This window comes from Ailuropoda melanoleuca, chromosome 12 (genome assembly GCF_002007445.2).
Source record: "Ailuropoda melanoleuca isolate Jingjing chromosome 12, ASM200744v2, whole genome shotgun sequence".
In the NCBI taxonomy this organism is placed as follows: domain Eukaryota; kingdom Metazoa; phylum Chordata; class Mammalia; order Carnivora; family Ursidae; genus Ailuropoda; species Ailuropoda melanoleuca.
In genome coordinates this window covers 5,607,108-5,633,589 of record NC_048229.1, presented here as the reverse complement: position 1 = coordinate 5,633,589, position 26,482 = coordinate 5,607,108, and the positions used below count along the sequence as shown (strand labels likewise).

The window sequence follows — 26,482 nt, the reverse complement described above, 5'->3', positions numbered from 1 at the left end:
TAACTAGTAACACTTCTCCGAAATGTTATATCTAGTAATGACTTTACCATTCATTGTGAATTTTATCCTAAGGACAAGGATGCTTTGTGGCATTGAAAACATAAACTAAAGAAATTCAGTTAATTTTGCCTGGCTCATTACCAGTTTTATGAATCTGGGTTTGTACGTGAGATCGGCTTGTTGCAAGTCAGAACAGCCTGGCTGACTGGGAAGGTTCAGGAGAGCCTGGCTCCGTGCCCTGTGTCTCTCAGGACTCTGCTGGCTGATAGAGGTTGTGCGTTTCTTGATGGATACTTCTTTCCTCCTAAGGGCATCTGCAGGGTAGTTATGCCGTCTCTGGTGGAGATGGTCTGTCATTGGGTTATTCCTGCACTTGCAAGTGTGTCCTTAACCTGCTTCATCTAGGTTCTTTCGGGTTTTAGAAATAAAGAAAACTTGGGGAATTTCAGAAAGTGTTTATCACGTTATTGTTTATTTGGTCATTGCATGCTGATCTCTCTAGGTGCAGATCTTTGGAAACGAGGTTGCCAAAGGCCTTTTCTAAGTCGATTGGAACAAGCAAGACTTTTGTGCATTCAGACATTAGTTTTTAGGCGACCCAGGAATCGTTGGGATGGAAAACGTTCTGACGGAAATGTCTTAGAGTGAGTTTTTGCGTCTAATTTGTTTACCTTTTATTCCCACAGCGTATTTGGTGCAGGAAATTAATAGAGCCGACATTCCCCTTCCTGAGGGAGAGACCAGTCCTTCTGCACCACCTCTTAAACAAGTCCTAGAAATGCAGGTAACTTGTTTCTGACGAAGCTGTCAAAGCTGTCACTGAGCTCAGATGCTGCTTGTTTACTTACTTTATGTTGGCTAGGGCTTGTCGGGTTTTCTTCTCAAAACCATGCAGTGAAAATTGAACAACGCTATGGTTAGCCTTCAGTAGTAGATTATCTGTAATGTAAGATGCATGCTCCCTTTCCGGTTGGTGGTGAACCGGGGCTAATGAAAATCAGGTTGAGAAATCTGCTGCTTAGTCATGTAATGTTTCTGAACGTTCTTTCTGGGCTTATCCATGCCTTAGCATGCCTCTCCTGGTGCAAGTAAGGGAGGCTGCAGGCCAATGCCCTTTGCATTCTCCCAAACTCACTGGCCTCCCGTCTGATCCTCAGAAGCTAGTGGAAAGGTGATAGGGTGTTGCAGGTGGGCACTGAGCACAATTCCTTGTCCTCGAGTTCAGCGTCTTGGGTGTTGGGGATACAGCGTCCCCCCTGCAAGAACCGTGGCTTGTCTTGTTCGTTAGCACCCTTGTGAATTACCCACTGAGGTTTGGGTCTGATCTTTGGGTAGTTCATCACACTGGGAAATAGACTAGAGCTCCCGAACACTGAACAATCAGCACTGTGTAGCCAGCACCATTCCGTGGCTGGCCGCTCTGTGTGTTTATCTGGGAGGAAGTCACTTAACATTTGGTGTGTGAGTGGACTTAAGAGAGAGTTGTGCCATCAAATGAGTAGAACGCAGTCATCTGGTTTGGCCTGTTTGGGTTGGTTGTGATGTAATGACGACTTCCGTGATTACTGAGTGTTTATAGTTTTTATAAGTTTTTATAAGGTGGAGCACAAGTAATGTGTCAAGGGATTTGTTTGCACACAAGTTTTCATGGAGTGAGTGATGTGATTTACACATCTCTCTTTCTGCTGTGTGAATACTTTATCGTTAAAGATGCTTGCTGTGTAACTGCTTATTTAAGAAGACTTGTCCTCAAGGATTCTTCGGCCCAGTTAATTGTATAAGTGCAACTGTCGGCAGACTCTTAAGCTAGAGGCTTGAGGTATATATGCTTAGCGAAGATCACCTAAATTATTTTCTGTGTTGCAAATAAAAGGAAATGTAGCCTTGAAAGAGGAAGACTGATGTGTGACAGTGGAGAAGCAGGTGAAGGGAAGCTCTAAGCAGTGCGGGAGCGGAGATGAGGCTAGGGCAGCCTCGGGTGCCTCGACTCACCATCTGCATGGCTCTGCCGTGTGTGGCAGGAGCCGCATAGGAGTTCCCTGAATCAATAGGAAACTATAAGTGACGGTCCTTGAAAATCTCTGTGTGTTTCCACATCCCTATCAGGCTGTCAGATTCTGGCTTGTGAAACCCTCCCTGGTCTTTAATGTACTATAAAAAAATTTTGAGAACTATCCTCGGAATGGACCTGTCCTCTTGAGTAACCGCCCTTTTGTTTTAGGAGCAGCTGCAGAAGCTGGAGGTTGAGCTGAGAGAAGTCACCAAGAATAAGGAGAAGCTGAGGAAGAACTTGCTTGAACTGATTGAGTATACTCACATGCTCAGAGTGACAAAAACCTTCGTTAAACGAAATGTGGAGGTACTGACCGCCCACTCGAGGAAACACATTTCTTTTGTAAAACTCTTGCTCCCGTAAGGTTTCTGGTTTGGTTATCAGTTATAAAAGAGGTACATTTTGATCTTAGCTTTATTTTCAGTTGGGTTATATGACATTAAACAAAGCGGTAAGCCTTTTCCTGCATTGGTTGGTTTTAGCAATAACAATACTTCCTATTTGTAAAATGCTTTAGTTTGTAGTTGAAAAATACCTTTTTATGATCATGAGAAAAGAAGTGGGAAAGATGAGTTTGAACTCTTAAGATTTAGGGTCCCCCCACCACCAAATTGCTAGGCGTAAAGGATTTTACAAAATTCTCTGGTTTGTAAGAGTTGAGTCTGTGTAAAAGCTCCGCCCTCAGCTGGGTATGGAGGGGAGAAGGCCATCCCGTTGGAGCTGTTTCATCGGTGGTGGCGTCTGACTGAGCACCCTGTGTCCGAGTGAGGCAGTGACATAGATTATGACCCTACCTCCAGTAACTGACTTCAAGTAGCTTATAAATGAGGGACAGGGAAGCGGTCTTTTTAACTTACCAGAGCTGTGTTCCATGTCTGAGTTATCTTGGGGTGTCGGCACCCACGTCTGGCACTCAGGATGCTCTGTAAACTTGTTCGGAAACGTGACTTGGGCAATAAACTGTCACTTGTAATGAGACACACTTGGTTTCGTATTTCTTTGTAGTTTGAACCCACTTATGAAGAATTCCCTCCCTTAGAGAATGATTCCTTGTTGGACTACAGCTGTATGCAGAGGCTGGGAGCAAAACTGGGGTAGGTGACAACCACTGGGGGGCTGAGCGTCACACTGTCCTTGTCGTCAGTGGAGGGATGAATGCTACCATTTGAAAGCCTGTGATGGAATGAAAGAAAGTGAATATCTGTTTGAGAAAACACTGTACTTCTCTATTTGCTGAGTGGAGTTACTCAGCTGTATTGACTTTTTAGCTAAATACCATGGGAATTTCTTCTTTTGGTATAATGAGCTGGAAAGAAGGAACATCTGTGCCATTCAGTGTTATTCCAATAAGCCTAAAATAATTGCTCAGTGAAGTGTCAAGTCCTGTTTTGTTTGGTGGAAACATAGGGGCTAAACTGAGTTGGTTAATTTATTAATTGTATTGTAAGGATCTTTTTCTGCTATTAATCCTTTCTGTTTACTTGAACCAATGGTAACTTGTTTCCTCATGTGATTTGTGATTTCTTTTTATTATGAACATCTGTTCCTCTGTTCCTGGTCTGTAGGAATCCAAGGATAATTTGGTTTGAGGATGTATTCCTTCAGAGAGAATTTGTTTTTACATTTGTCAGATAGCGGGGAGCATTCTACCAACCTGGAATCATTTTACATTAATTTCTTAGCTTGGGATTTTTTGTTTTTCTGTTTTTGTTTTTTTTTGGATTATGCAAGTAATATGAATTTAAGCCACAAACCTGAGTGAATTCTAACCTGTGGTTATAAATTCTCAAGGCAGGGGCGCCTGGGTGGTTCAGTCGGTTACGTGTCTGCCTTTGACTCAGGTCATGATCCCAGGGTCCTGGGATCGAGGCCCAAGTTGGGCTCCCTGCTTAGTGGGGAGTCTGCTTCTCCCTCTGCCCCTCACCCACTAATGCTCTCTCCCTCTCTCAAATAAATAAAAAATCTTTAAAAAATAAATAAGTAAATTCTCAAGGAGGACTTTTCCTCTTCTATCTAGAACCAAAACTGAAATAAATAAGTTTATTTGAGGGCTTCTTTGTAAGGCGGACTTTTTTTCTAGTCCACCCATTCACTAAGGGTGTAGCTCTTTGGGGGTGGGGGATGGGAGTCCCAACCTTAGGGGGAATTAGGAGAGATTCAGTTTCATCTTCTCACCTTATGGAGACCTAGTACCTGTCTCCTGTCTCCCATGCTGACCTTGAAACTCAAGGCTTTAAGATACTGGGTCAGTGGAATATATCAAGGTAGCTATGAGATCCTGGTTTATTTTTGGATTCCAAGAATTTCTCTTAATTATAGGCTCAGTTATATATTTGAAAGGATGTTCCAAAAATAAATTTTTTTTAAAGATTTATTTATCTCAGAGAGAGAGGGAGAGCATGTGCGTGTGTGAGGAGGGGGAGGGGCAGAAGGAGAGAGAACCTTCAAGCAGACTCCCCACTGAGTGTAGAACCCGACATGGGGCTGGATCCCACAACACTGAGATCACTACCTGAGCCAAAACCAAGAGTCGGATGCTCAACCGACAGAGCCACCCTGGCAACCCCCCAACATTTTTTATCCAGCATTTTAGATATTTTGCAGCTGGAGGGCTTTCAGGATATCTTCACCTTTTTGCCAGAAATGAAAGTGTTCATTTCTCCTTTTAATGCAATCACATAATTCATTGCTTTCGATTGACTACAGCTTGTCTTTATTGTCTCATAGATTTGTATCTGGCCTAATTAACCAAGGAAAGGTTGAAGCATTTGAGAAAATGCTGTGGAGGGCCTGCAAAGGGTACACCATTGTGACCTATGCAGAGCTGGATGAGCCCCTCGAGGACCCTGAAACAGTGAGTCAATGTGACGATCACCTTTTAACAATGACACACTGATAGCAGAGTTGGAGGCGCAATGCACAGGGAGCCACTTGAGAGTGAGTTGTTCACCTGAGGCCTTATCCTGCTCGAGGACGTTTGGGTGTAGCTCTTACAGCGAAGGCTCTCTCCTGATTGCAGCCTGGAAATGAAGGTAGACACATCGCTACCCTCCAAGCCTCAGACCCCATCCAGGTTTCACCGGTTGTCCAGTACCGCCTTTTACAGCAAAGGTCTAGTTTAGAATCCCAGTTTGGATCTCATTGTCACCTCTCTTTGGTCTCCTTCATTCTGGGACAATTTCTCAGTCTTCCCTTGACTTTCATGACCTTGACATTTGAAAATTCTTACAGATCAGTTGTTTTGGTAGAATGTCCCTGCATTTAGGGTTTGTCTGATCTGTCTCATGATTAGATTCAGGTCATGGGTCTTTGGCAGAAGTGATGTTCCGTTCTCACTGCATCCTGTTGAGTGCACGCTTCAGTTCATGCCATTTCTGGTAATGTTTGCTTTGATCGCTTGGTTGAGGTGGTGATGCTTAGGCTTCTGCAGTGTGAAGTCATTCTTTTCCTTTGTAATTACCACGTGTTTTGGGGGAAGCGCTTTGAAACTGTAACTATGTCATTCCTCATCAGATTTATTTCCTTCGTTCCTTCATTCCTTCGTTCCTTCCTTCCTTCCTTCCCCCTTCCCTTCCTTCCTCCCTCCCTTTCAAAAGTGTGAGCGGCGGGAGTAGAGGTGGGGAGGGAGAGAATCTTTAAGCAGACTCTGCTGTGAGTGCAGGGCTCGATCCCATGACCCTGAGATCATGACCTGAGCCAAAATCAAGAGTCAGCTGCTCAACCTACTGAGCCCCCCAGGCGCCCCTCATCAGATTTTCAGTTCACTATTTCCTCTTTGATTCAGTGAGTTCTACTCTGTTACTGTAATTATATTGATATTCAGGATCTCTAGGTTTGGCCTGTTGGAGTCCACACAAGCTGGCTTTTCTGTCCTTCTACAGGCTGCCGTCATTTTCCGTGCACTTCTTTGCTTGCTTGCACAACAAGATGTCCAGATTCATGTTGTAATTTCCCTCACCCAGCTCTGGCATCAGCCTCTTCTCTAGGAGCCTGGTTCCATTTAGTGGAGAATGGCATTTAGAAGCCAAAGTGTGGTCTCTGGGGTGCCCGTTCACGGAGATGTCGCTGTTCCCTGGCTCTGTCACCGGACAGCTCCGGGACACACACACACACGTACACAACCTTATTTCTGTGCCTATGCGTATATATTGAAAACTGAGTCTGTGTCCAGTTCCAAGCTAGTACTGTAGAAGTCAGTCTTGGTTTCTCCATTTCTGTTTTTGTAACTTTTTTTCTTTGGTGATGAGAAACTTGGCTCCTGTTGTTAATATTTTTACTTGTTTTTCATCCTCGGGTGTAACCGGTCTCCCATCAGTCTCCCACCTTTGCCACCCCCTTGTCTCCCTGTGTGGAGCCCCAGGTCCCCCATTTGGGGTGGCCCCCTGGTGTGGTTACCCTCCTCACCCCACCCAGGCTGCTCCTCTGCAGGGATGCTCTGCTTACCTTGCTTGAACTCTGACTTTGCCCAGGGCCACCGTTGGCCTTCCCCTTCTTCTGGGTTCATCCCTGCCCATACACTTAAGGCTTTAGGACTGAGTTATTCAGGAATGGAGGCAGAGGGACAGGAGAGAGAAAGCCATAATCACCTTTTTAAATCTGTGATTTTTTTTTTTTTTAGACTTTACCATAAAAATAACTATATTGCTCTAAATGAGGATGAACTGATCTATTAAAGGTAGAAAAGGAACTTAGGCTTCTTAATTTTGAGGAAAGTGTTTATGTGGGTTTTTTTTTTTTCTTTTTTCTAAACTTGCCTCAGGAATTTTGGCTGCAAGATGAATATATATCCCATAGTAGTTTTGACACATAAAGAGGAGTTTGGCTGTAAAATGGATTTTCGTAAGGTTTTTCCTGAACGAGCCACGTAAGTTTAATCTAGTGAAAATCTAATCAGTCAAGCTGTTCATTAACCATACACCTGTAATATTTTCTACTCTTTAGTGGCCCTGTAACTGCCAGGAGCCCATCTGTTATTTGTCTTTCAACTGTGAACTTTATGACCTCTGTATGTAAAGCTGAAGATCGAAATGGTTCTGCGGTAGCATTTACCTGTTCTTCTGAGCTTTTTCTTCATTGGGAAAACCTATCAGTCATTCTTATGCCGAGCATTTGCTCAAGTTAAAAACTTTTTTGTATATATTTCTAAGCTCTTTTGTGCCGAGTTTTTACCAAATATGTGAAAGGGCATTAAATGTCTATGAAGAAATACAGAGAAGTGGATGGGAGGGATGTATCGTCCTGAAAATAAAACTCCCCCAAAGTTACAAAGGAAACGTACGCTTGTAGTAGAAAAGTGGGAACAATATCAAAAACATGGATGAGAAAATCAGTCCCCTGCGATTCTGTTCAGGGAGAGCCACTGTTGAAGTTTCAGTGTGTGTTCTAATGCTTGTTCTGGAGAAGATACGGCTATTTGATTTGGCCACGGTACTCAGGTTCTAGGATTTGTTTATTGTGTCGGGTTTAGGGCCTTTTGAGTTCACCATCTGATCCCTTAGCATCATTACAGACGCCAGAGTGTATTTCTAGCTGTTTCCCCCTTGTCGGTCTCGTTTCTAGGTGCTGACTACTCTGTGTCGAAGCTGGACTCAGGCGATTTCACTTGGTTTTATGATTTGTATTTTATGTTGTGTGTTGTCCCTGTTCCATTTACGCCCAAGGTGTTTGTGTTCCTTGACACAGTACTGTTTTAAAAATTGTTACGGAATCTTTGAGGTCAGGTTTGCTATAAATGCCATTTCTTTCTTCCCCCCAGTTTAGTTTCTTCAGTAACTTATTTTGAAATAATTTCAGTTTATAGAAAAGTTGCCAGATAAGAGCAGAGACTTGTGTCCCTTCACCCAGGTTTCCCAGTCGTTCCATATTGCCACATTGGCTCCGTCCACTGCATGCTCTCTCTGTGACTCTGTCCCCATTTTCACTAGGCTCTTTGCACGCCTGTGAGAGGAAGCCGTAGATGTGGCTCCATCACCCCTGAGTTACTCCGGTGTGTGTGCCCCCGGCAAGGATGCTCTTACACAACCACCAAGAGCCCCTCCCCCCCATGAGAGAAACCAGCACAGGTGCAGCACTTTTGTCCGATCCAAACCTGCTGTTCCCATCTCCCAGCAGTTCTCCTTCCTTCCTTCCTGGTCCAGCTCCCTCCCTGGGCCTGTAGTGGCTCTGGAACAGGCGTCCCATCCTGTAGGCTGAGCCCCTCCCTCTGGGCCATTTGATATTTCTTCATGACCAGACACGGGCCACACCTTCTCAGTAGGAACCCCTTAGAAGTGTCTCTCTGTCCACCTCAGCACCTCCCACCAGGCGACATGTGATGTCCACCTGGTCATGCTGGGTTCTGCCGGGTTTCTCCACCTTCACGTCACCACCATGTTACCCTTTGTGATGGATTTGTAATTTCCCAGTTGTGCTGGTGTCCCGTTCCTCACTAGCCTGCCTGCCAGCCTTAGCGTCCATGGACGACTCTCCTGAATCTGTCACCTCGGTCATGGTTGCCATGCGGTCCTCATTCCTTCTGTACATGTTACCGATTGCTCGGAAGGCAGGCTTCCCCCTCTCACATCCATGGACTTGTGGATTTCCATTGTATTTAATGACTTGTAATCTACTATGATCCTTATTTATTTGGATGCCCAAATTGTCCCTGATTTGGCTGCTGAGGGTCCCCTCACGCGTGTTCCTGTGTCGTTTGGCCTATTGTCAGCATCCACCGAGCATTCCTTTACTTCTGGCACCGTAAGATGCGCCAGTTTCATCGTGTGCTTTACCAGCCTCAGCCTGGAATCAGCCACTTCTCTGAGGCCCGCAGAGAGGTCGGTGTTTACAAACATCTGGGTGTTCGAGTGTTCATCGTGTCCCGGAGTGTCGCTGCCCCTGGGCCCTCTGAGCAGTCGGAGTGTGTGTGTACACACACGTGCATGTGCACACATGCTCGCACGCAGCTGTAACCACTTCTGTGGCTGCCTGTGCTTAGAGATTATAAAACCATGTGCTCAAACTGTAACTTAAAATTCTGATCAGTTGTTTCTAGACTGAACCTTTTTCCATGTGTTTTCAGTCTTTTTTCTGACAGTGAGAAATCTGGCTCCCCTTATCCTCAATACATTTCATGAATTGCGAAGTTTACTTATTTATTCAAAGTGACTGATCTCCCAACCACATAGGCCATCTCCTCCACCCCCCGCTGCCCTGTGTCCTCTCCTTGAGGACCCACCTGCCTGTGCTTCACTGAGGCTCCCGACCTGTTCCCCATCTTTTGTGGCCCGGGGCTCGATTCTTAGACTGTGTCTCTCCTCTCTCTGCCCTTAGGGATCCTATATAATTTCACAGCTTTAAATACTGCCTCCCAAATGTTTATCTCTAGCTTGGATCTCTCCCCACAAAAACAGACTTTTCTGTTTAACTGGCTACTATAGGTCTTCTTCTAAATCCCTGGAAGACATTTCCATCTGATGCCTAAAGCTGGACTCTTGGTCTTTCCTTCCAAACCTGCCCTGCCAGGCTTGCCCATCTCGGTAAGTGGCAGCTCTGTCCTTCTGACTGCAAGGCCCCAAACCTTGGGGGGTCCTCCTGACTCTTGTCTTTTTCCCCAGACCTCACGTTTAATACTGCAGCAGGGTGGTTGCCCGTGTCTTTTAAATAGGAAGAGACTCTGGTCTCTCTCATACCCCCACGGCCACTACCTTGCTCCAGGAGATAAGCATCACCCCCTCAAGTACCTCCCTTCTGCAGGAGCCTCTGTCCTCAGTTCCTGCTGTGGCCGCTGCTGTCGTGCTCTCTCCTCCTAGCATCTAGAACCATCCCTATTAGACTCCAGTCAGATCGCGTCACTCCCCCACTTAGAACCTGCCAGGGGCTTCCTGTCTCACATGGGAAAACGCCCAGAGCCTTCCAGTGTCACCTCTTGTGGCCTCGTCACGTGTCTGACCTGTGTTACTACTCTACCCTGTCCACACCCCTTCCGCGCTCTGGCTGTCTTGTTTTCCCTGAACCTGCTTCTCCCGAGCTCTTCTGAGCCTCGGAAGGCCCTTCCCGCCATGGCCACATGGCTCCCTCCCCTCCTTCACCCCTTTGAGTTCCAATGTCCCCTTCTCAGGGAGGCCTTCTCTGTCAACCTATTTAAAATCACAGCCCCCAGTCCCCGCCCCCTTCACCTCTCCAGCTGTTTCCTTTGGAGCACTTATCGCTTCTCTCCATGTGGTGGACTGTGTGTTTTCTTTGCGGCTCTTGCTGCCAACTTGGATACATCCCCACCCTTCCCAGGTCAGGGATTTTTGTCTCCTTTTGTTCAGTTCTGTATTCCTAGCGCCTAGAACAGGGCCTGGCAAATAGGCCAAAACCTACTCAGTTTTATTTGTAGAATATTTCTCAGTATTTATGGTAATTCTGTAGGGTCTCCATGAACACTTGAATTAATGATACTGAACCACTGTCCTAGGGGAAATACAGGGTTAGGTTTTTGCAAGCCTCCGCTCACCTTTTTGTCCACTGATCAATAATAACCTTGTTTTATGTGTGTTTCTATTTAATATGTATTATTGATTCATTAACACTGAACTCTGCCAGCAGCGCTATGACTCACGCCTGAAGGAAGCTTATCTGACCCACGCATTTTCTGTGTAAGGCACATCACTGCCTTCTTGGGGCCAGGAACACTAGCTGGCACTTCAGCATTATGCCCGAGGACCATTTTAAATAGTGAAACTACCAACAAAGAGCGCAAAAGTGAGGAACACATGACCAAACCATGACAAGGCCCATTGTTTACAGTCTGAGATGGAGCCAGAAGGCAGAGAACCACCCTGTGTGACCTGAGCTGGAGTAGGCACATCCGGGGACTCAGACTTTGGGCTGCTCTGCGTGTCTGTAAATGACCCCACGCCACTGCCAGACCGATGTCAGGGTGATGAACACGCTGTGGCCGGGATGGGCGAGGCGCGGTCCCGGAGCCTGCGGGGCCTGCTTCGGAAGTGAGGGGCTGACTTGCGACAGAGTTCGAGCTGCCAGAGTTCTCAGAGTTCTGGACGCAGGAGTAACAGTGATCCTGCTTTATTCTTCTAGGGAGAAGTCATAAAATGGTATGTGTTTTTAATATCCTTTTGGGGAGAGCAGATTGGCCACAAGGTTAAGAAGATCTGTGATTGGTAAGAACAAGAAACATTTCATTTCATCTATTTGCTTATACTCAGTGGCCTCTAGTTTTCCCTAAATAACCCTCTGTGTTTGAGGGGAAATGCAGTGGGTGCGAAGATTGCTGTGTTTGTTTGTGTGTCTTTGCTGTAGAACCACGTTCTCAAATGTTTCATCAGTCATCTCTCTTGCCACGTTCTCCTTAAGACGCTTTAGAAGCAGAGACCATTTTTAATAACATTCTCAGGTTTTATTTTCTCCCTGGGAATCAGAGCTTAAGAATACTTGAAGAAGGAAGCAAATTTTAATATTTTGTGCCTCCCTGTTGCGCTGAGCTCTGCGGAGGCCTGTCTGTCCTCAGGGAGGATCTGGTTCATCTTTGGTCAAACAGCGTTCGGCAGGTTCTGTGTGCACTGAGGGGGAGGAGGCCTGGATCTAGAGCCTGGCTTTGCCACCCACTCACTGGGCGAGCTGGGCAAGTCAGCATGGTGAGCCACCACGCCCAGGCTCCCTCCCAGTCCGCGGAGTGGCCGCTCCCTCCCTCACTGGGCTTCAGGACTGAGGCGACACAGGCGAGGAGCTGCAAGCGGCAGCTGCCAGTACGTGCTGAGGGGTGTCGCTCTGAGACTCTCACCGTGACGTACTCGTCAGCGGTGGAAGAATAAGCAAAAGCCAAACAAAACGTTTTGTCCAAAGAACGCCCTTTGTGTTCAGATGGCCTTGTTTCTTGTGGGAGCTCGGGTATTTCCTTTGGAAAGTGTTTCCTAGAGGCTGAGTCTCAGGGACTGGTGGTATGGAAAGCAGTGTCAGGTATTAACCTGGACAAGCCTGCTCTTATTTTCATGAATATATATATTTATTTTAATGTACAGTAGGGAAACTATAACCAGCGTACAAACCCATGATTTCATAGATATTGTTGCTTGGGATAGAGTAAGTAATTTTAATAGTCAGAACTTAAAATGTTATGTATGGCATAAAAATGTCAAGGTGGATGGGAGATTGCAGGAGGGCGGTACAGACTCTTCTCCCCATGTGTTGGGGTGCCGTGCAGCCCCCACGAAGATGGGCCCTGGGAGGTGAGGGAGAGGTTTACTGCGCCAAAGATAGTTGCTAGGAAACCAGAGCAGGGGTTTTTTCCCCTCCCTTTATTTTCTCTTTCTTTTAAAGATAGTTACTGTTGTGTGTGCTTTGCTTTTGTGTTTCATACTTGTTTAATGATTCCCAGCCCAAGGATGGTGGTGAATTTCAGGAAGTAGGAATTGGGAGCGAGCTCTGGGAATGAAGGAGGGCAGGAATGGAACATGGAACCAAGAGAGAGTTTGCTACATTTGTTGACTCCTGTAGACATTTGTTGAGTGTCTCTGTGCGAGGCCTCACTCTCACTGTGGGCCAGTGCGTGTCTGCACCTTTTTCTCCCAGAGGGCTGCTTTTATTCCATTTTGGAGGGAGATGTGCCTGCGTGGTACACTGAACTTAGTTCTGGTGTTTGGTGTAGCGTCTTCTGGTCCCGATGGACGTGCGACTGTTGCATTCTGTCTTCTAGTTACCACTGCCATGTTTACCCCTACCCAAATACTGCTGAGGAGCGGAAGGGAATTCAGGAGGGACTAAATACCCGGATTCAAGATCTTTACACTGTGAGTAAACGAGTAACAGTTGCCTCCTTATCTGAGGCGCGTAAAACATTTACAAATCCATTTACTTTCTTTTTTAATATGGAGAATTTTGGTTGTGGACAGCTCAGGATGTTTTAGGGAGATAGGCCTGTCACTTACCTCACTCCTCTTCGTGCAAATTTTATTTTAGCAGCCTGTTAGAAATCTAGGTGGTGTTGATGGGACTTCAGAGAAGATTCTCTGGTCATCATAGGAGACAAGCCATCTATTTAAAGTGGTGGCTGTTGTGCCTTCACTACTTTAATGAGTGTTTCTGCTGCGAGAGCTCTTGCTGGCAAGAAGCGGACTCCGACCCACTTAAGCAAGAGGGGTTTCAGGCTACGTGTGATGGGGTGGGGTTGTTGGCTCTCAGGGTTGACAGGGAGCTGAGCTGAGGCTGGGAATGGCAAGAAAGGGGAGCTCCATGGGCCCAGCCAGGCCACTGTGCAGCCACCCAGATGGTGACATCTGACCATTTCCTGTCCCCTTGGGGTGGTGTCCTGGAGGGGAGCTCCCCAGAGAGAGCATCAGGTCAGCTGGCTTAGGGTGCCGCCCACTTCCCGGTGGTACTGGGGGTCGAGAAGAGAAGGAGTGAACCGCTCTCTTATCTGCCCCCAGGAGGGGCAGGTGCCCAGTGGACAAAAACTGAAAAGTGCCCACAGTGTTGGAAGCCCGTGTTTGTTCCCACCCAGGTGCTTCACAAAACTGAGGATTATTTACGGCAAGTGCTGTGTAAAGCCGCCGAATCCGTCTACAGCCACGTCATCCAGGTGAAGAAGATGAAAGCCATTTACCACATGCTGAACATGTGCAGCTTCGACGTGACCAACAAGTGCCTCATCGCTGAAGTCTGGTGTCCTGAGGCCGACCTGCACGACCTGCGCCGGGCGCTCGAGCAGGGGTCGGTAAGGCCCCGGTCGGGACGCAGCGGAGGGCCTGGGGCTGCCCTGGGGAAGCCAGAGAAGCTGACTGAGCCAGAGAAAGAAAGCGGAATGTCCTCGAGCAGCGACAGGGCGCTGAGCTGGCTGGCCTCTCGATCGAGGCTCGGGGGAGCGGGCCGTCTGAGCTGCGTGTGTGCGCGTGCCTTTTTCATTTGCCCTTTGAGTAGGGGATAGAGTCTCGTGCTTAAAAGTAAAACGTGTATGTGTGTATATATATATAAAGTAAAAGGCACAGCGGAGTGGCTTCCTCCTACCCTGTTGCCTCCAGGACACCTGTTGCTTCCTGTTAGGTCTTTGAGTTTCTTAATCATAGGTAAGCACGGAGGAATGGATACTTTCCTTCACGGAAGGTTGCATGCAGTTCATTCATACTGTTCTTTTCACTTACTGAAACCCTACTTGTTATAACTATTCAATGTTCCAGTGTGGATGTACCACAGCTTGTTGCGCTGGCTCCCTGCTCGTTTCGGTGGCCTATGGTGATGCGGATACCACCTGGCCCATCTGCAGGACAGAGCCCCGGACACAGGGTTGCTGTGTCCGTGTGATGGATGGTACCAGCTGCCGCACTTCTCTTACTTTGAGTGAGGTTGAAAATCTTTTCCATTGAGGAGCCATTTGAATTTTCCTTTCTTTGTGAGCTTGTGTTCCTATGCTTTGCCCTTTTTCTGCTGGGTTATTGATCTTTTTCTTACTAGTTTCTGTTGGCTCTTTGTGATACGAGCAAAAATATTTTCCTCAGTTTGTCACTCATCTTTTTTTTTTAGAAGGTTTTATTTATTTATTTGAGAGAGAGAGAATGAGAGAGGAAGAGAGCATGAGAAGGGGGAGGATCAGAGGGTCAGACTCCCCACTGAGCAAGGAGCCCGATGCGGGACTTGATCCTGGGACTCCAGGATCATGACCTGAGCCAACGGTCACACCTTAACCAACTGTGACACCCAGGCACCCTGTCACTCATCTTTTGATGTTTCTGTTTGTTGGCTTGTTTCAGTCATGTGGAAGTTTCTTGTGAAATATAGTTGAACTTATCAATTTGCTCTTGCTGAACTTTGAAGACTGTGCTTTTCCCTCCGCCAGGGCTACAGGCTCAGGTGCCCCTGTTCCTGTGAGGGTGTTTTCTACATCAAAACTCGATTCTTAATTGGAAATAACAAGCTTGGGTATTTCAAGTGACAGTCAAGGAAACAAGTTTTCTTTTTTTAAATTAAATTAAATTAAATTGAATTTATTTTTCTAAGTAATCTCCACACCCAACATGGGGCTTGAACTCACAACCCTGAGATCGAGAGTTGCCTGCTGTATTGACTGAGCCAGCCAGGCGCCCCAGGAAACAAGTTTTCATATGGGTCTCTTTTGTTGTTGTTGTTACTAGTCACCTTGTTTCATTACTTCATTCTTTGATGGCATAAATGGACTTCTAGTATTCTTGGAAGAGGGCTGGCTTTTGTAGGCATAACCAGCCAATTACAACATTTCCTAGTGTTGCTGAAAACCAGCTGATCCCCCTGCCTCACAAGGACCTGTGGGTTGGCCGATGTCTCGATGCTTTTGTGCTGCCAGTGAGATGGGGTTTGGTGGGGACACACAGCAGTACCGGCAAGCAGAGCTCCTGGCCAGCAGCACTGTGGACCAGCGGCTTGATGCCAGCGACTCTTGTCGGTCTGACTGTCTGACACGTGTTCTCCAGGAGTCCTCCGCGGGGCCTGTGGGAGCAGCACTCCCTGAGTCCTCATGTGTTGATAATAGTATGTCTCCAGCCTTTGTAATTGGAAGTTTGTTTTTTGGAAATAAAATCCTTGGCTCGTGTTTTTGAAATTTTTGTTTTTGTTTTCCGTGGGTATCCTAAACATGTGAATCCATCTTGTTCTGGCATGGTGTTGGTAACAACAAGCCTGATGATCAAACTTTCCTTACAAGTCTTATACCTTTTTTTTTTTTTTGCCTATGTGCTCAGGAATATTTTTTTCTTTTGGAGACCAATAATTTTATTAGAATATGTCTTAATATGGCCATTCTCGGTTGGTATTCTCAGATATATAGTGTGTCCTTTAAATATATAGTTTTATTTTTTAATTAAAATTTTTTAAAATTTAAACTCAATTACTTAACATAAAATGTATTACTAGTTTCAGAGGTAGAGGTCAATGATTCTTTTAATATATAGCTTTAAAGAAAAGTTTCTGAAGAATTCTCCTAAATTACACTTTTTAGTATTTGTTCTCTTCTGTTGCTCTGGTTTCCTCCTTCAGGACCTGCTCTTAGTTTCAGTTGAACCTTCTTTGTTTATCTTCAGTGTTTGTCACTTTTCTTGAGTCCTTTTTATCTTTCTTTACTTCTGTTTGATTTTTTAAAAATTTCCGTTTTTCTATTTCTCTTATGGCTTAATTACTAGGAAGGTTTCTTCATCTTGGGAGGTCTTTCTAGTTTTGTCTCATTGCTGAATATTTTTTCTTTTATTTCTAATTCCTTTTTGAGTTCTGTTATCTCGTTTCTGACTCTTTCTAATTCTGCTTTGGGTGCTCTTTCATATCATGTATTATTTTCGTAATTTTTTTTGCTCATTTTGAAATAAGTTAAATTTTCGTTTGTTTTGTGGCCATGTCCTTCTGGCGTGTTTTCATTGTCCACAGGGATGTTGTTCTGCTCAGTCTTTTTTTACTATTACTTTATATAAGGTTTGACCTCCATTCTTCTTTTGATCACCTCAAAATGTAATTAGTTTTCTGAAAACATGTTTAAATAAGGAAATTCTGTGTTAGACATAATATATATTCATATGTATATGTATGAATATATATTTAAGTACTAAAGGGAACCATACATTACACATAATGTAAGTACATCATCTATTTATTTATTAGTTTTACAGAACATGTTTAAGGTACTCAAGGGATTTTTATTTTTTTATTGTTTTTATTTTTTTAAAGATTATTTATTTATTTTTTTGACAGAGAGAGAGAGAGTACAAGTAGGGGGAGCGGCAGGGAGAGGGAGAAGCAGGCTCCCGCCAAGCAGAGAGCCCAACGTGGGGCTCGATCCCAGGACCCTGAGATCACGCCCTGAGCCAAAGGCAGACACTTTACCAACTGAGACACCCAGGTGCCCCATCAAGGGACTTTTAAAAGAGGACAGATTCAGTATCACTTTCCTAACTTCACAGAATTTTGTTTCTTTAATACTTTTGAGCAGGGATCAAAAATGTGTTAGTTCCCTTTCCCTCTTTTACCTGGACCTTCTCTTTCCTTATCTCTTTTGTTCCTGTCCTGCTCAGTTTCGATTTCATTCCTGGGTCTCTCATCAGTGGAGGGCTCCTGTGGCAGGGGGCAGGGTGGGCACCCCCGCTGGTCTGTTCGACGAGTTCAAGAGGGCTGGACTGCTGTGGCCACGCAGACCTCACTTCCCATGGACCCCTTGCACTCACACCCATACTGGACAGAACTCTTCCCAGTTCCAGCTGCTTTTCTTGGGTCGGCTTACTGTGCTTTCCAGGGAATGCTTTTGACTCTTTTGGGATGTTTCTTCCTTGGGTCTCTCAAATGCCACATTGCTTCCCTGGCTTCCTCTGGTCTGGAAGCCCTTACCATGCAGGTCTTGTCACGTTGAGTGGTTTGTCCCCACTCATTTGCATTTTGTGGCTTTTGGGGACATGGTTTTGTGAGAAATGTTGTCTGTGGGATTTTGGTTTTGCTCTCTGGTTGCCCTGTCTGCTCTTGGGATTCAGGGAGGTTTAAAACTATATGTCCACTTGGAATATTCCCAGAATCCCCTTACCTTCAAGTATCTTAAGAAATAGAATTTGAGGGGCGCCTGGGTGGCACAGCGGTTAAGCGTCTGCCTTCGGCTCAGGGTGTGATCCTGGCGTTATGGGATCGAGCCCCACATCAGGCTCTTCTGCTATGAGCCTGCGTCTTCCTCTCCCACTCCCCCTGCTTGTGTTCCCTCTCTCACTGGCTGTCTCTATCTCTGTCAAATAAATAAAAATAAAATATTTTTTTTAAAAAAAAGAAAGAAATAGAATTTGACTGGAAAATTGACTTTTCTGGTAATAACCTCTTTTACCTTATTTATTTAATAAGATTTTCCCTCCCATTTTAAATAAATACATTTCTGAAGAATCTTTCTGAAGGAAAAAGCTATATATACAATTTTGCTGTGCTAATGTGGACATTTTGATTTATTCTCATCTATTTTTTGGTTTTATTAGCTCATATTATAGTTGTCTCCAGATTCTTCTTTAATGTTTTTAAGAGATAAAAAATTAAATTTCAGGGGCGCCTGGGTGGCTCAGTTGTTAAGCGTCTGCCTGCGGCTCAGGGTGTGATCCCGGTGTTCTGGGATCGAGCCCCGCATCAGGCTCCTCCACTGGGAGCCTGCTTCTTCCTCTCCCACTCCCCCTGCTTGTGTTCCCTCTCTTGCTGGCTGTCTATCTCTGTCAAATAAATAAAAATAAAATATTTAAAAAAAAAAAGATTAAATTTCAGTTTTATGTTAGTGATTCTGACACTGCCTTATATACATATCTCTGTCATTCCCAGCCCTGCTGTCCACTTTCCCGCCCTCATAGCCTGGCTACACACTTCCTTCTGGAAGACCACACCCCCCAAGTGCTGCCCCCCAAGTCTTCTCTGACTCCTGCAACCACTCCGGCTGCCCTCGAACCCCTGGGTGGTGGTTCGCACGTCCTCACGGGCCACGCAGAGCCTCGCCGTAGCAGGGAGCCAGTGTTTGTTGAATGAACTCTTGGATAGTAATTTTTTTTTCTCTCTTTTTATGTGAAAGAGAGAGAGCGGTGCTACGATCCCCTCATTTATGAACACAATCCCAACAAAAGAAACACCCCCAACTCTAATCCGCACCAACAAGTTCACCGAGGGGTTTCAGAACATCGTGGACGCCTACGGAGTTGGGAGCTACAGAGAAGTGAACCCAGGTCGGAAGTCCGAGTTCGTAAATCCCCCTGTCCTGTCTGATTGCTGCTGCATCTCCCTGCAAGGATGTAGTGGACGTTCGGGAAAGCAGGCTCACGGCTCCCCTTGTGTCGTTTTGCATAGTGTAGAGCACTCATTTTAACCTGTCCTCTTTCGGGAATTCTGGAGAAGGTTGAGTGTTTGAATTAACTAGAATTTTCTGCCTCTGGTGAGTCAAGTCTCTTGCTCTCCCTGCAGCTCTCTTTACCATCATCACTTTCCCCTTTTTGTTCGCCGTGATGTTCGGAGACTTCGGACATGGCTTTGTGATGTTTTTATTTGCCCTCTTGCTGGTGTTAAATGAAAACCATCCCAGACTAAATCAGTCACAGGAGGTAAGAGCACAGACACTCCAGCTCGTTACACCTGGTTGGGTGATTAGTAGTCATTATCTCCTTTTTGACTAAACGAGACTTTTCTTAAATGTTGGTCTTTGGCAGTAAGGGTCCCTGACTGATCTGTAAGGAGTGTGGGCCTGTGGCCTCTGTGTCATGTCAGCCCTTGGAGAAGCCCCCCGGGGGGAGTGGTTCAGAGTGGGCGCAGACAGAGCTGGGGCCCCTTCCTGCATTTTCACGGCGGTTCTCCTCTGCTCACTGCGGTTGGCTTTTCACAGATCATGCGCATGTTTTTCAATGGCCGATACATCCTCTTGCTGATGGGGCTGTTCTCCGTGTACACGGGCCTTATCTATAACGACTGCTTTTCAAAGTCGGTCAACCTGTTTGGCTCTGGGTGGAACGTGTCCGCCATGTTCAGCTCCAGTCACGCTCCGGCGGAGCGCAGGAAGATGGTGCTTTGGAAGTAAGTGTGTGTCACCCGGCGGTGTTTTCGGCGGGCAGAGCGTTTCTCCGCCACTCCTCCGTCCTCCTGTCCGTAAGCTTGCTCACTCCGCTCTCTGTTACAGTGACACCATCGTCAGGCACAGCAGGGTTTTGCAGTTGGACCCAAGTGTTCCTGGAGTGTTCCAAGGCCCTTATCCTCTTGGCATCGATCCCGTGAGTGCACTTTTTCCTCGCCGTGATGTCGCATTCCTCTGTGGTGCCACCTGGTTTTAATTGTCAAGTGCTTCCTCAGACTCTCGGGCACGGCTCACATGGTTGCACACGATGGGGAAGGTGCCCTGGGGGTTTCTGCCTGGGCGGCCGTGGCCCGTGTGCCTCTCGAATGAAGTTGGCTGAGCGATGAAGCTGAGCTGTGGAAGCCGGGGTCAGTGCCTGGACGGGAGGGGTCCGTGGGGAGAGAGGGAGCAGCCCCGTCATGGCTCCTGACCTGTTTTACTCCAGGGAGAGCCAGCCCTTCAGGAGCCCTTAAATGCAGGCTGCTTCCTACAGTTCTTCTTTGTGTGTGGGGATTATTATTATTTTTTACCCTTGGATTTAGAAAGAAATAAATTGGAGTTCTAGAGCTTGAAAGGGAGCTCAGAGCTATCAGGGTGCTTATGGAGGTAGTTGTTTGAAATGGGAAGTGTTGGGAGAAGGGAAAGGGAGACGTAGCTGCAGGGGCCAGGACTGCTGCCCCCTACCCCACATTCCACACCCCATGGCGCTCAGTGAGCCACCCCCTCACCACCACCCCCCCGCCAGACCTTCATCAGGTTCCCACCAGGCCCTCACCAGGTCCCCTCCAGGCTGAGGCACTGTTTCCCTGGACTGTCTGCCATTTTCTGGAGGAATCTCTCCTTGGAAAGGGGAGCTTAGAGACCAGCTCGAAATTGGTCTGGGGGCACGTGCTATATAATTGTGTACAGAAATGAAAAAACGGAATGAAAAAGGTCCAGCAAGCCTTCATCCGAACTCCCCAAGCTAGTGCCCTCCCAATTGTTCTGTTCATTCTCTCCTCTACATATAAATTGTATAATTCAATGTTGTTGCCTTATATCTTCATATAATTGGAAGCATGAAAAAACTTATAACAGTTCCCTTAAGGTATAGCATTTTGGAGCCAAATTCCTATTAACGTGTGGCCTTGCTTGAGGGAAAGAAATGTTTCTGAATAAAGGCACCAAAGAAGAAAGTTCAAGTGGGTGTTTTGAGGGGGAGGAGGAAACTGGGGCATGGTACTGCTTCTCTTTGCTTTAATTTTAAAAATCGGCATTATGCTTATATGGTTCAAAAATAGACCCATGCGTGTACTGTGTGTATGTACAAGGCCTGGCTCTTCTGAGAGGTCTCCTCTGCCCTGTCCCTATTCCTTTAGTTCCCCCGCCTCCAACCCGGGAACTGCTGGGGTTAGTTTCTTGTGTCTCCTTCCGAGTTTCTTTATGAACATACAAATACATCTTCTTTCTCTGCCCTGTTTTTGCCTAAAAGATCGTTCTGTACCCAGTTGCTTGTAGCTTAGTCATCAAAGAGAGACTTCCACGTCGTGGTTGCCGGGTTGTACTGTTGCTAGTTTTCCTGCTCTCCCGCCCGCTCCTGCCCTCCACGTCCTGCAGTGGCCGCCACCAGCCTGCTCTTCTGTGGGTCCAAATTGTCAAACTGAAGTCAGCCGAAAGACCTCTTTCTGAAATCTTATTTTCACTTAAAAAGCACAGTCTTTCTGTCCTAAGAGGTCCTTTTTCCCTTTTCCTAATCCCCCCAAATGGGGGACTGTTAAGAATTATTTTTTCGAAGAGTGAGAGCAGCAGTCAGCAGCAGGACCTGGAGGGGCTGGGGCAGGGAGCCTCGGGGCATTCAGCCAGCGCCCTGGGCCTTCTCATCAGCTCGGGTTGCCACTTGTGCATTTCTGCTTCCTTCCTTCCTCTCTCCCTTCTGCTCTGACTCTCCCCCTCTCTCCCTTTCTCTTCCTTTTCTCTCCCTCACTCACCCTTTCTCCCCCTCTCTCCCTCATTCTCTCCCCCTCTCCCTTTCTCTCCCCACTTCCTCCCTTCCTTCCTTTTTGTTAAACTTTATTATAAAATGCACATACACATGAATGTATAAAACAGGTATGTAAAGTTACAGCATGCATACTTGTATGCCCCTGCCCAGGGTAAGAGACCCCGGGACCCGGGACGTGCCCTGCTGGCACCAACTGTCCCCAGAGGGAACTTCCCGCTCCCTGGACTCTGTGTCACTCTTTCTCTTGTGTGTCCTTTTAGTATTGCCTCAGAGGCACGGGTCCCTAAGCACAGTGTTATTTCATTTGGCATCCTTTGAACTTTATATTAAAGATAGAATTGTCTGTACCAGTCTTTGGCCCTGGTTTAAGAAAACCAGTGGTTCTCAGATCAGAGGTGTCAAGAAGAAGGTCTGAATGTTGCTTTCTTTTTAAATCTATAGCTGCCTTTCGATTTAAGGTAGGAAATTTGTCCAGTGTCACCTGTGTCCTCAAGCAGTTGAAGGAAGTTAAAGATGTCTTGTTTTGTTTTGTCTTCAGATTTGGAACTTGGCCACAAATCGTCTCACTTTTCTAAACTCTTTCAAAATGAAAATGTCTGTAATTTTAGGAATTATTCACATGACTTTTGGAGTCATTCTGGGAATATTTAACCACTTGTAAGTACAGATTTTTTTTTTTTTTTAAAGCAGTATTTATAAGCCACGTTTGGTATTCCTTAAACTTTGCTTCTTGAGGGTCGACTGTATGGGTCTTGAAGGCAGCTGGTGCGGTGGTGTGTTGTTTGATTCTGTGGTGATGATGCAGGTTTTTGACTGTTTCAGTGATTCGCTTATGTAGCAGATATTTATTGAGTGTATAGTACGTGCCGGGCACTGGTCTAGGCTCTGGGGTCAAGTGCTGCTGAAGACGGGGAACAGGTTTTGCCCCCATGGAGCTTGACATTCAAGGGAGGGAGGCATGTGACATATACATTCAGATTTATTTCCGGAACTAAATTTTTCTTATACTCTTTTTCCATTTGATAAATTAGGAGACTGTTTTCTAGAGCTAGTGCGTGAAGAGGAAGAGGTGGTATTTTCTTCCTCTAACTGGGCCTGATGGCGAAACACCAGCATTTTCACTGTGCTCACATCTGTTTTCTTCATGGATGTATCTGAGCCCCACGCGAGTTATCAGAAGACAAAGGGCGTTCTGCTGAGATAGGCCCTGTCACAAAGAATTGAAGAGTAATTTCCTCTTTATTCTTTATCTCAGTCCAAACTGGCTCAGGGTTTGATGGACTCCTTTTTTCCCTAGGCATTTCCGGAAGAAGTTCAATATTTATTTGGTTTCCGTCCCAGAACTTCTCTTCATGCTCTGCATCTTCGGATACCTTGTATTTATGATCGTCTGTAAGTGGCTGGTCTATTCGGCAGAAACCTCCAGAGTTGCTCCCAGCATTCTGATTGAATTTATCAACATGTTTTTATTCCCGGCGAGTGAAACAAACGGTCTCTACTCAGGGCAGGTAGGTGATGTTCTTTTCCACTCTTAGGAGCCTAAAGGATGTCCTCCCGAGAGGCTTTGTGTGTTGATCAGTGGATGATTGAAGGTGCTTTCCTTAGGCCTCCCGGGCATGTAGGGGCTTTCCGTTTCTCCGGATGTGATCACAAGAGCTGCCACCCAGGTCTGAACACTGTGCTGAGGGGCTCTGGTCGAGCACTATGATCTGAACTCTCTGCCACTCAGTGGCCGTCAGAACTGCTGGGAAGAAGGTGTATTTCTGGAGGGTTTTCGGGGGCCGGTGAATCCCTCTGTTTTTCTAGTTACTTTAAAATCAATCTCTGGGACGCCTAGGGGGCTCAGTCGGTTAAGTGTCTGCCTTCAGCTCAGGTCATGATCCTGGGGTCCTGGGATGGAGCCCCGCGTCGGGCTCCTTGCTCAGTGGGGAGCCTGTTCCTCCCTCTGCCTCTGCTGCACCCCTTGCTGTGCGCGTGCTCGCGCTCGCGCTCTCTCTCTCTCTCTCTGTCTCTCTCTCCCTATGACAAATAAATAGAATCTTTAAAATCAGTCTCTGAGTAAGCCTGGGCATCACGGAACCATCATCTGGACCACAGCACGTGGGCCCTCTCCCAAACTGGCTTTTCTAGAATTGTGCATTTGTGTCATACCACCCGCATCCGCACTGTGGCGTGGTGGCGGAATGTGGGCTCTGGTGACTACTGTGCTTGCGATCCCAGCTCTGTCATTTCCTCAAAATGGAACTATGAACACATAACTTGACTCCTCGATGCCTCAGTTCCCTCATCTGTAAAATGGGAGTACAAACAGGACCCAATTTGTAGCAGAGAGTTAATACGATCACATCCTTAGGAAGGTACCTGGCTTGTGCCGGTGCTCGCTCAGTGTGAGCTTGTGTTGCGAGTGTGTCGAGGGTCTCTGTGCTGTGTGGGGCCGCAGCGTCCCTCCCGAGGGATGCTGCCACCAACGCTGCGTGCTGCGTTCACGGCGTCTGTGCGGGGTCGCAGAAGTCCTCCTGGTCAGTACTGTCGCGGCCTGTGTCCTCTCGAGCTGTATGTTCTGCTTTTATTTTTGTTAAATCTTTTTGACCCCGCAAACGGAGGGTTCGGTTTTGTTTCCCACATTCCATGGCCGGCTAAGTTCGCAGTCAGATTTAGAGCCCAGCTTGCTGCACCGGGGGCTCCATTGTGAGCTGCATGTGGACGTCCTTTTTGAATTATTTGAGTTTCAACTCTTATTTATTTGTTCCTCCTGTTTGTGGTTTTTTTTTAAATTTTTTTTATTTTTTAAAAGATTTTATTTATTTATTTGATAGAGATAGACACAGCCAGCGAGAGAGGGAACACAAGCAGGGGGAGTGGGAGAGGAAGAAGCAGGCTCATAGCAGAGGAGCCTGACGTGGGGCTTGATCCCATAACGCCGGGATCACGCCCTGAGCCGAAGGCAGACGCTTAACGACAGTCACCCAGGCGCCCCTGTTTGTGTTTTTTTAAATTGTATTTCATTGTTATTTTATTGAGCCTTGTGGAATGACGTGGATGGGATAAATACATAGCAGGGAGGCCAGTGGGGCACAGGTGCTGTGGTCAGAAAGGTTGTGAAGGGAACTACTTTTATACGTCTCCTGTGTGCCTGAAAATGCGCTCCCCGTGATTCTTCCTTCTTAACTCACAGTAGCCCTCGAGGTAGGTGCTGTCATCCCAGTGGCTCAGGGCAGACTTGGTCAGTCAGCTGCCAGTGGGGCCCAAATGTTAACCCAGTCGGCTTGACTGCACGGCTCTTGACTTGTGATAGGACTCTGCCTGTGGCCCCCACTTGTCTTAGCGTTTCGGGGTCTGATGCTAACGTGTACCTGCTACTAGCTCATACAGCACGTATGGCTCTGGGAGTCTGTGGGGAACATGGGGACGGCCACAGATGAGAGATAAGCTGGGACAGTGATGTATCGTCATTTTTTTTCATAGCCACTTACAGATCCCTTAAAATCACGTAAACTGCAGCGGCTTTGTAAGTGTGAACATGCTTTGCTCTCGATTTATTTTTCGGTAATTGTAAATATCCCTACTTTTTAAAAAGAGAATGTTTTTAGTTTTGTTCTGAATCCTCTCTTAGTATTTTTCTCATGTAGAAGTGAATCCACTTAACTACGTGCTCATGTTCCTCAAGTAATCTTTATAATGATAATTAAAAAAACCAGAACAAGAATATAAAAAAATGAAGAGTTTGTGTTTGTATTCGCCCTCTTACAGTATTTTCAGAAAATTATTAGCTGGAGTTTGACTCCGTTTAGAATTTTCTTACTCATTCCTTACAGATCTGAACTGAATGATACTTACCCACTCTGTCAGTAGTGTTACTCATTGGTTCTAGAATTCGGCTAGGAGTTTAGGAAAAGATCCAGTGGCAGACAGGATTTGGCTTGTGTTTACCTTCTGTTCCTTGTTACTGTGAAGAAGGGGACGTTGTCCTTGGTCTTCACTCACTCTGCACCAGTGACTCTGTTCGCACGTCTTCGCATCCTGATCGCCTTCCTCCCCTCTGTGCCCGCAGGAGCACGTGCAGAGACTGCTGCTGGTTGTCACAGCGCTGTCTGTCCCCGTTCTGTTCCTGGGAAAACCACTCTTCCTGCTGTGGCTGCACAACGGACGCAGTTGCTTCGGAGTGAGCAGGGTAAGCGCGACTTTGGGTGTGTGTTTGTGGGGGGCAAGTGGAGTCTGGGTTTAGTTGTGCACAGAGGAGTTAGGAAAACACCTTTCAGAGGGTCTGGGGTCCTGACTCAAAGCCGAAGCCTCTGCTGTTGTCTGTGCTGCGGGAGCTTCTGCTGTGGGCCTGTGCGAGCCGCTCCCGCCCCAGTGGGCAGCGAGCCTGCTGCGAGTTGTAGCGAAATCCTGCAGCATGGTTGTCATTGCTAAAGCATTTTTGTGCCTTATTCTTGATTTCTTTTTCTTTAAAGTGTTGTTTTTTTTTTTTAATTTAAGTAGTATTGCTAACTTCCAGAAAACACGGAACGTAGAGAAAGCGGTGCCCTCTTGTGTCCCTCCGTGATAGCCAGGGTCACCATTTTGTTAGATGGCTTTCTAGACTTGTTTTCTCGTGTGTCTGCTTTCTCATTTTTTTTCTTTAAAAATCATCGTGATAAAATAGACATAACACGTGTTTCCATTATAACTATGTTGAGTGTCCAGTTCGGGGACACGAGGCACATTCACATGGCTGTGCAGCCGCCACCACCGTCCGTCTCTGGCACCGTTTCATCCTCCCCACCCGAGGCCCTGTCCCCAGGGAACACTGACTCCCCAGCCTCCTCCCTGCGCCTTTTGCAGCCACCGCTCTACCTTCTGTTGCTGAGTTCAACTCCTCCAGGCACCTCATATGCATGGAATCATACAGCATTTGTCCTTTTGTGCCTGG

General features: G+C 46.5%; 1 protein-coding gene across 1 annotated transcript in view; it reads left to right on the top strand.

Annotated features, from left to right (window-relative positions):
- Positions 1–26,482, top strand: part of ATP6V0A2 (ATPase H+ transporting V0 subunit a2) — a 37,348-nt gene that overhangs the window by 6,106 nt on the left and 4,760 nt on the right. The window contains exons 3-16 of the mRNA XM_011226562.3: positions 687–784; positions 2,222–2,359; positions 3,059–3,147; positions 4,781–4,907; positions 11,114–11,196; positions 12,729–12,822; positions 13,533–13,745; positions 18,564–18,714; positions 18,950–19,086; positions 19,365–19,552; positions 19,656–19,746; positions 22,109–22,227; positions 22,868–23,078; positions 25,622–25,741. Coding sequence (XP_011224864.1) covers positions 687–784; positions 2,222–2,359; positions 3,059–3,147; positions 4,781–4,907; positions 11,114–11,196; positions 12,729–12,822; positions 13,533–13,745; positions 18,564–18,714; positions 18,950–19,086; positions 19,365–19,552; positions 19,656–19,746; positions 22,109–22,227; positions 22,868–23,078; positions 25,622–25,741 — 1,859 coding nt within the window. The remainder of the gene's footprint in view (positions 1–686; positions 785–2,221; positions 2,360–3,058; positions 3,148–4,780; positions 4,908–11,113; positions 11,197–12,728; positions 12,823–13,532; positions 13,746–18,563; positions 18,715–18,949; positions 19,087–19,364; positions 19,553–19,655; positions 19,747–22,108; positions 22,228–22,867; positions 23,079–25,621; positions 25,742–26,482) is intronic.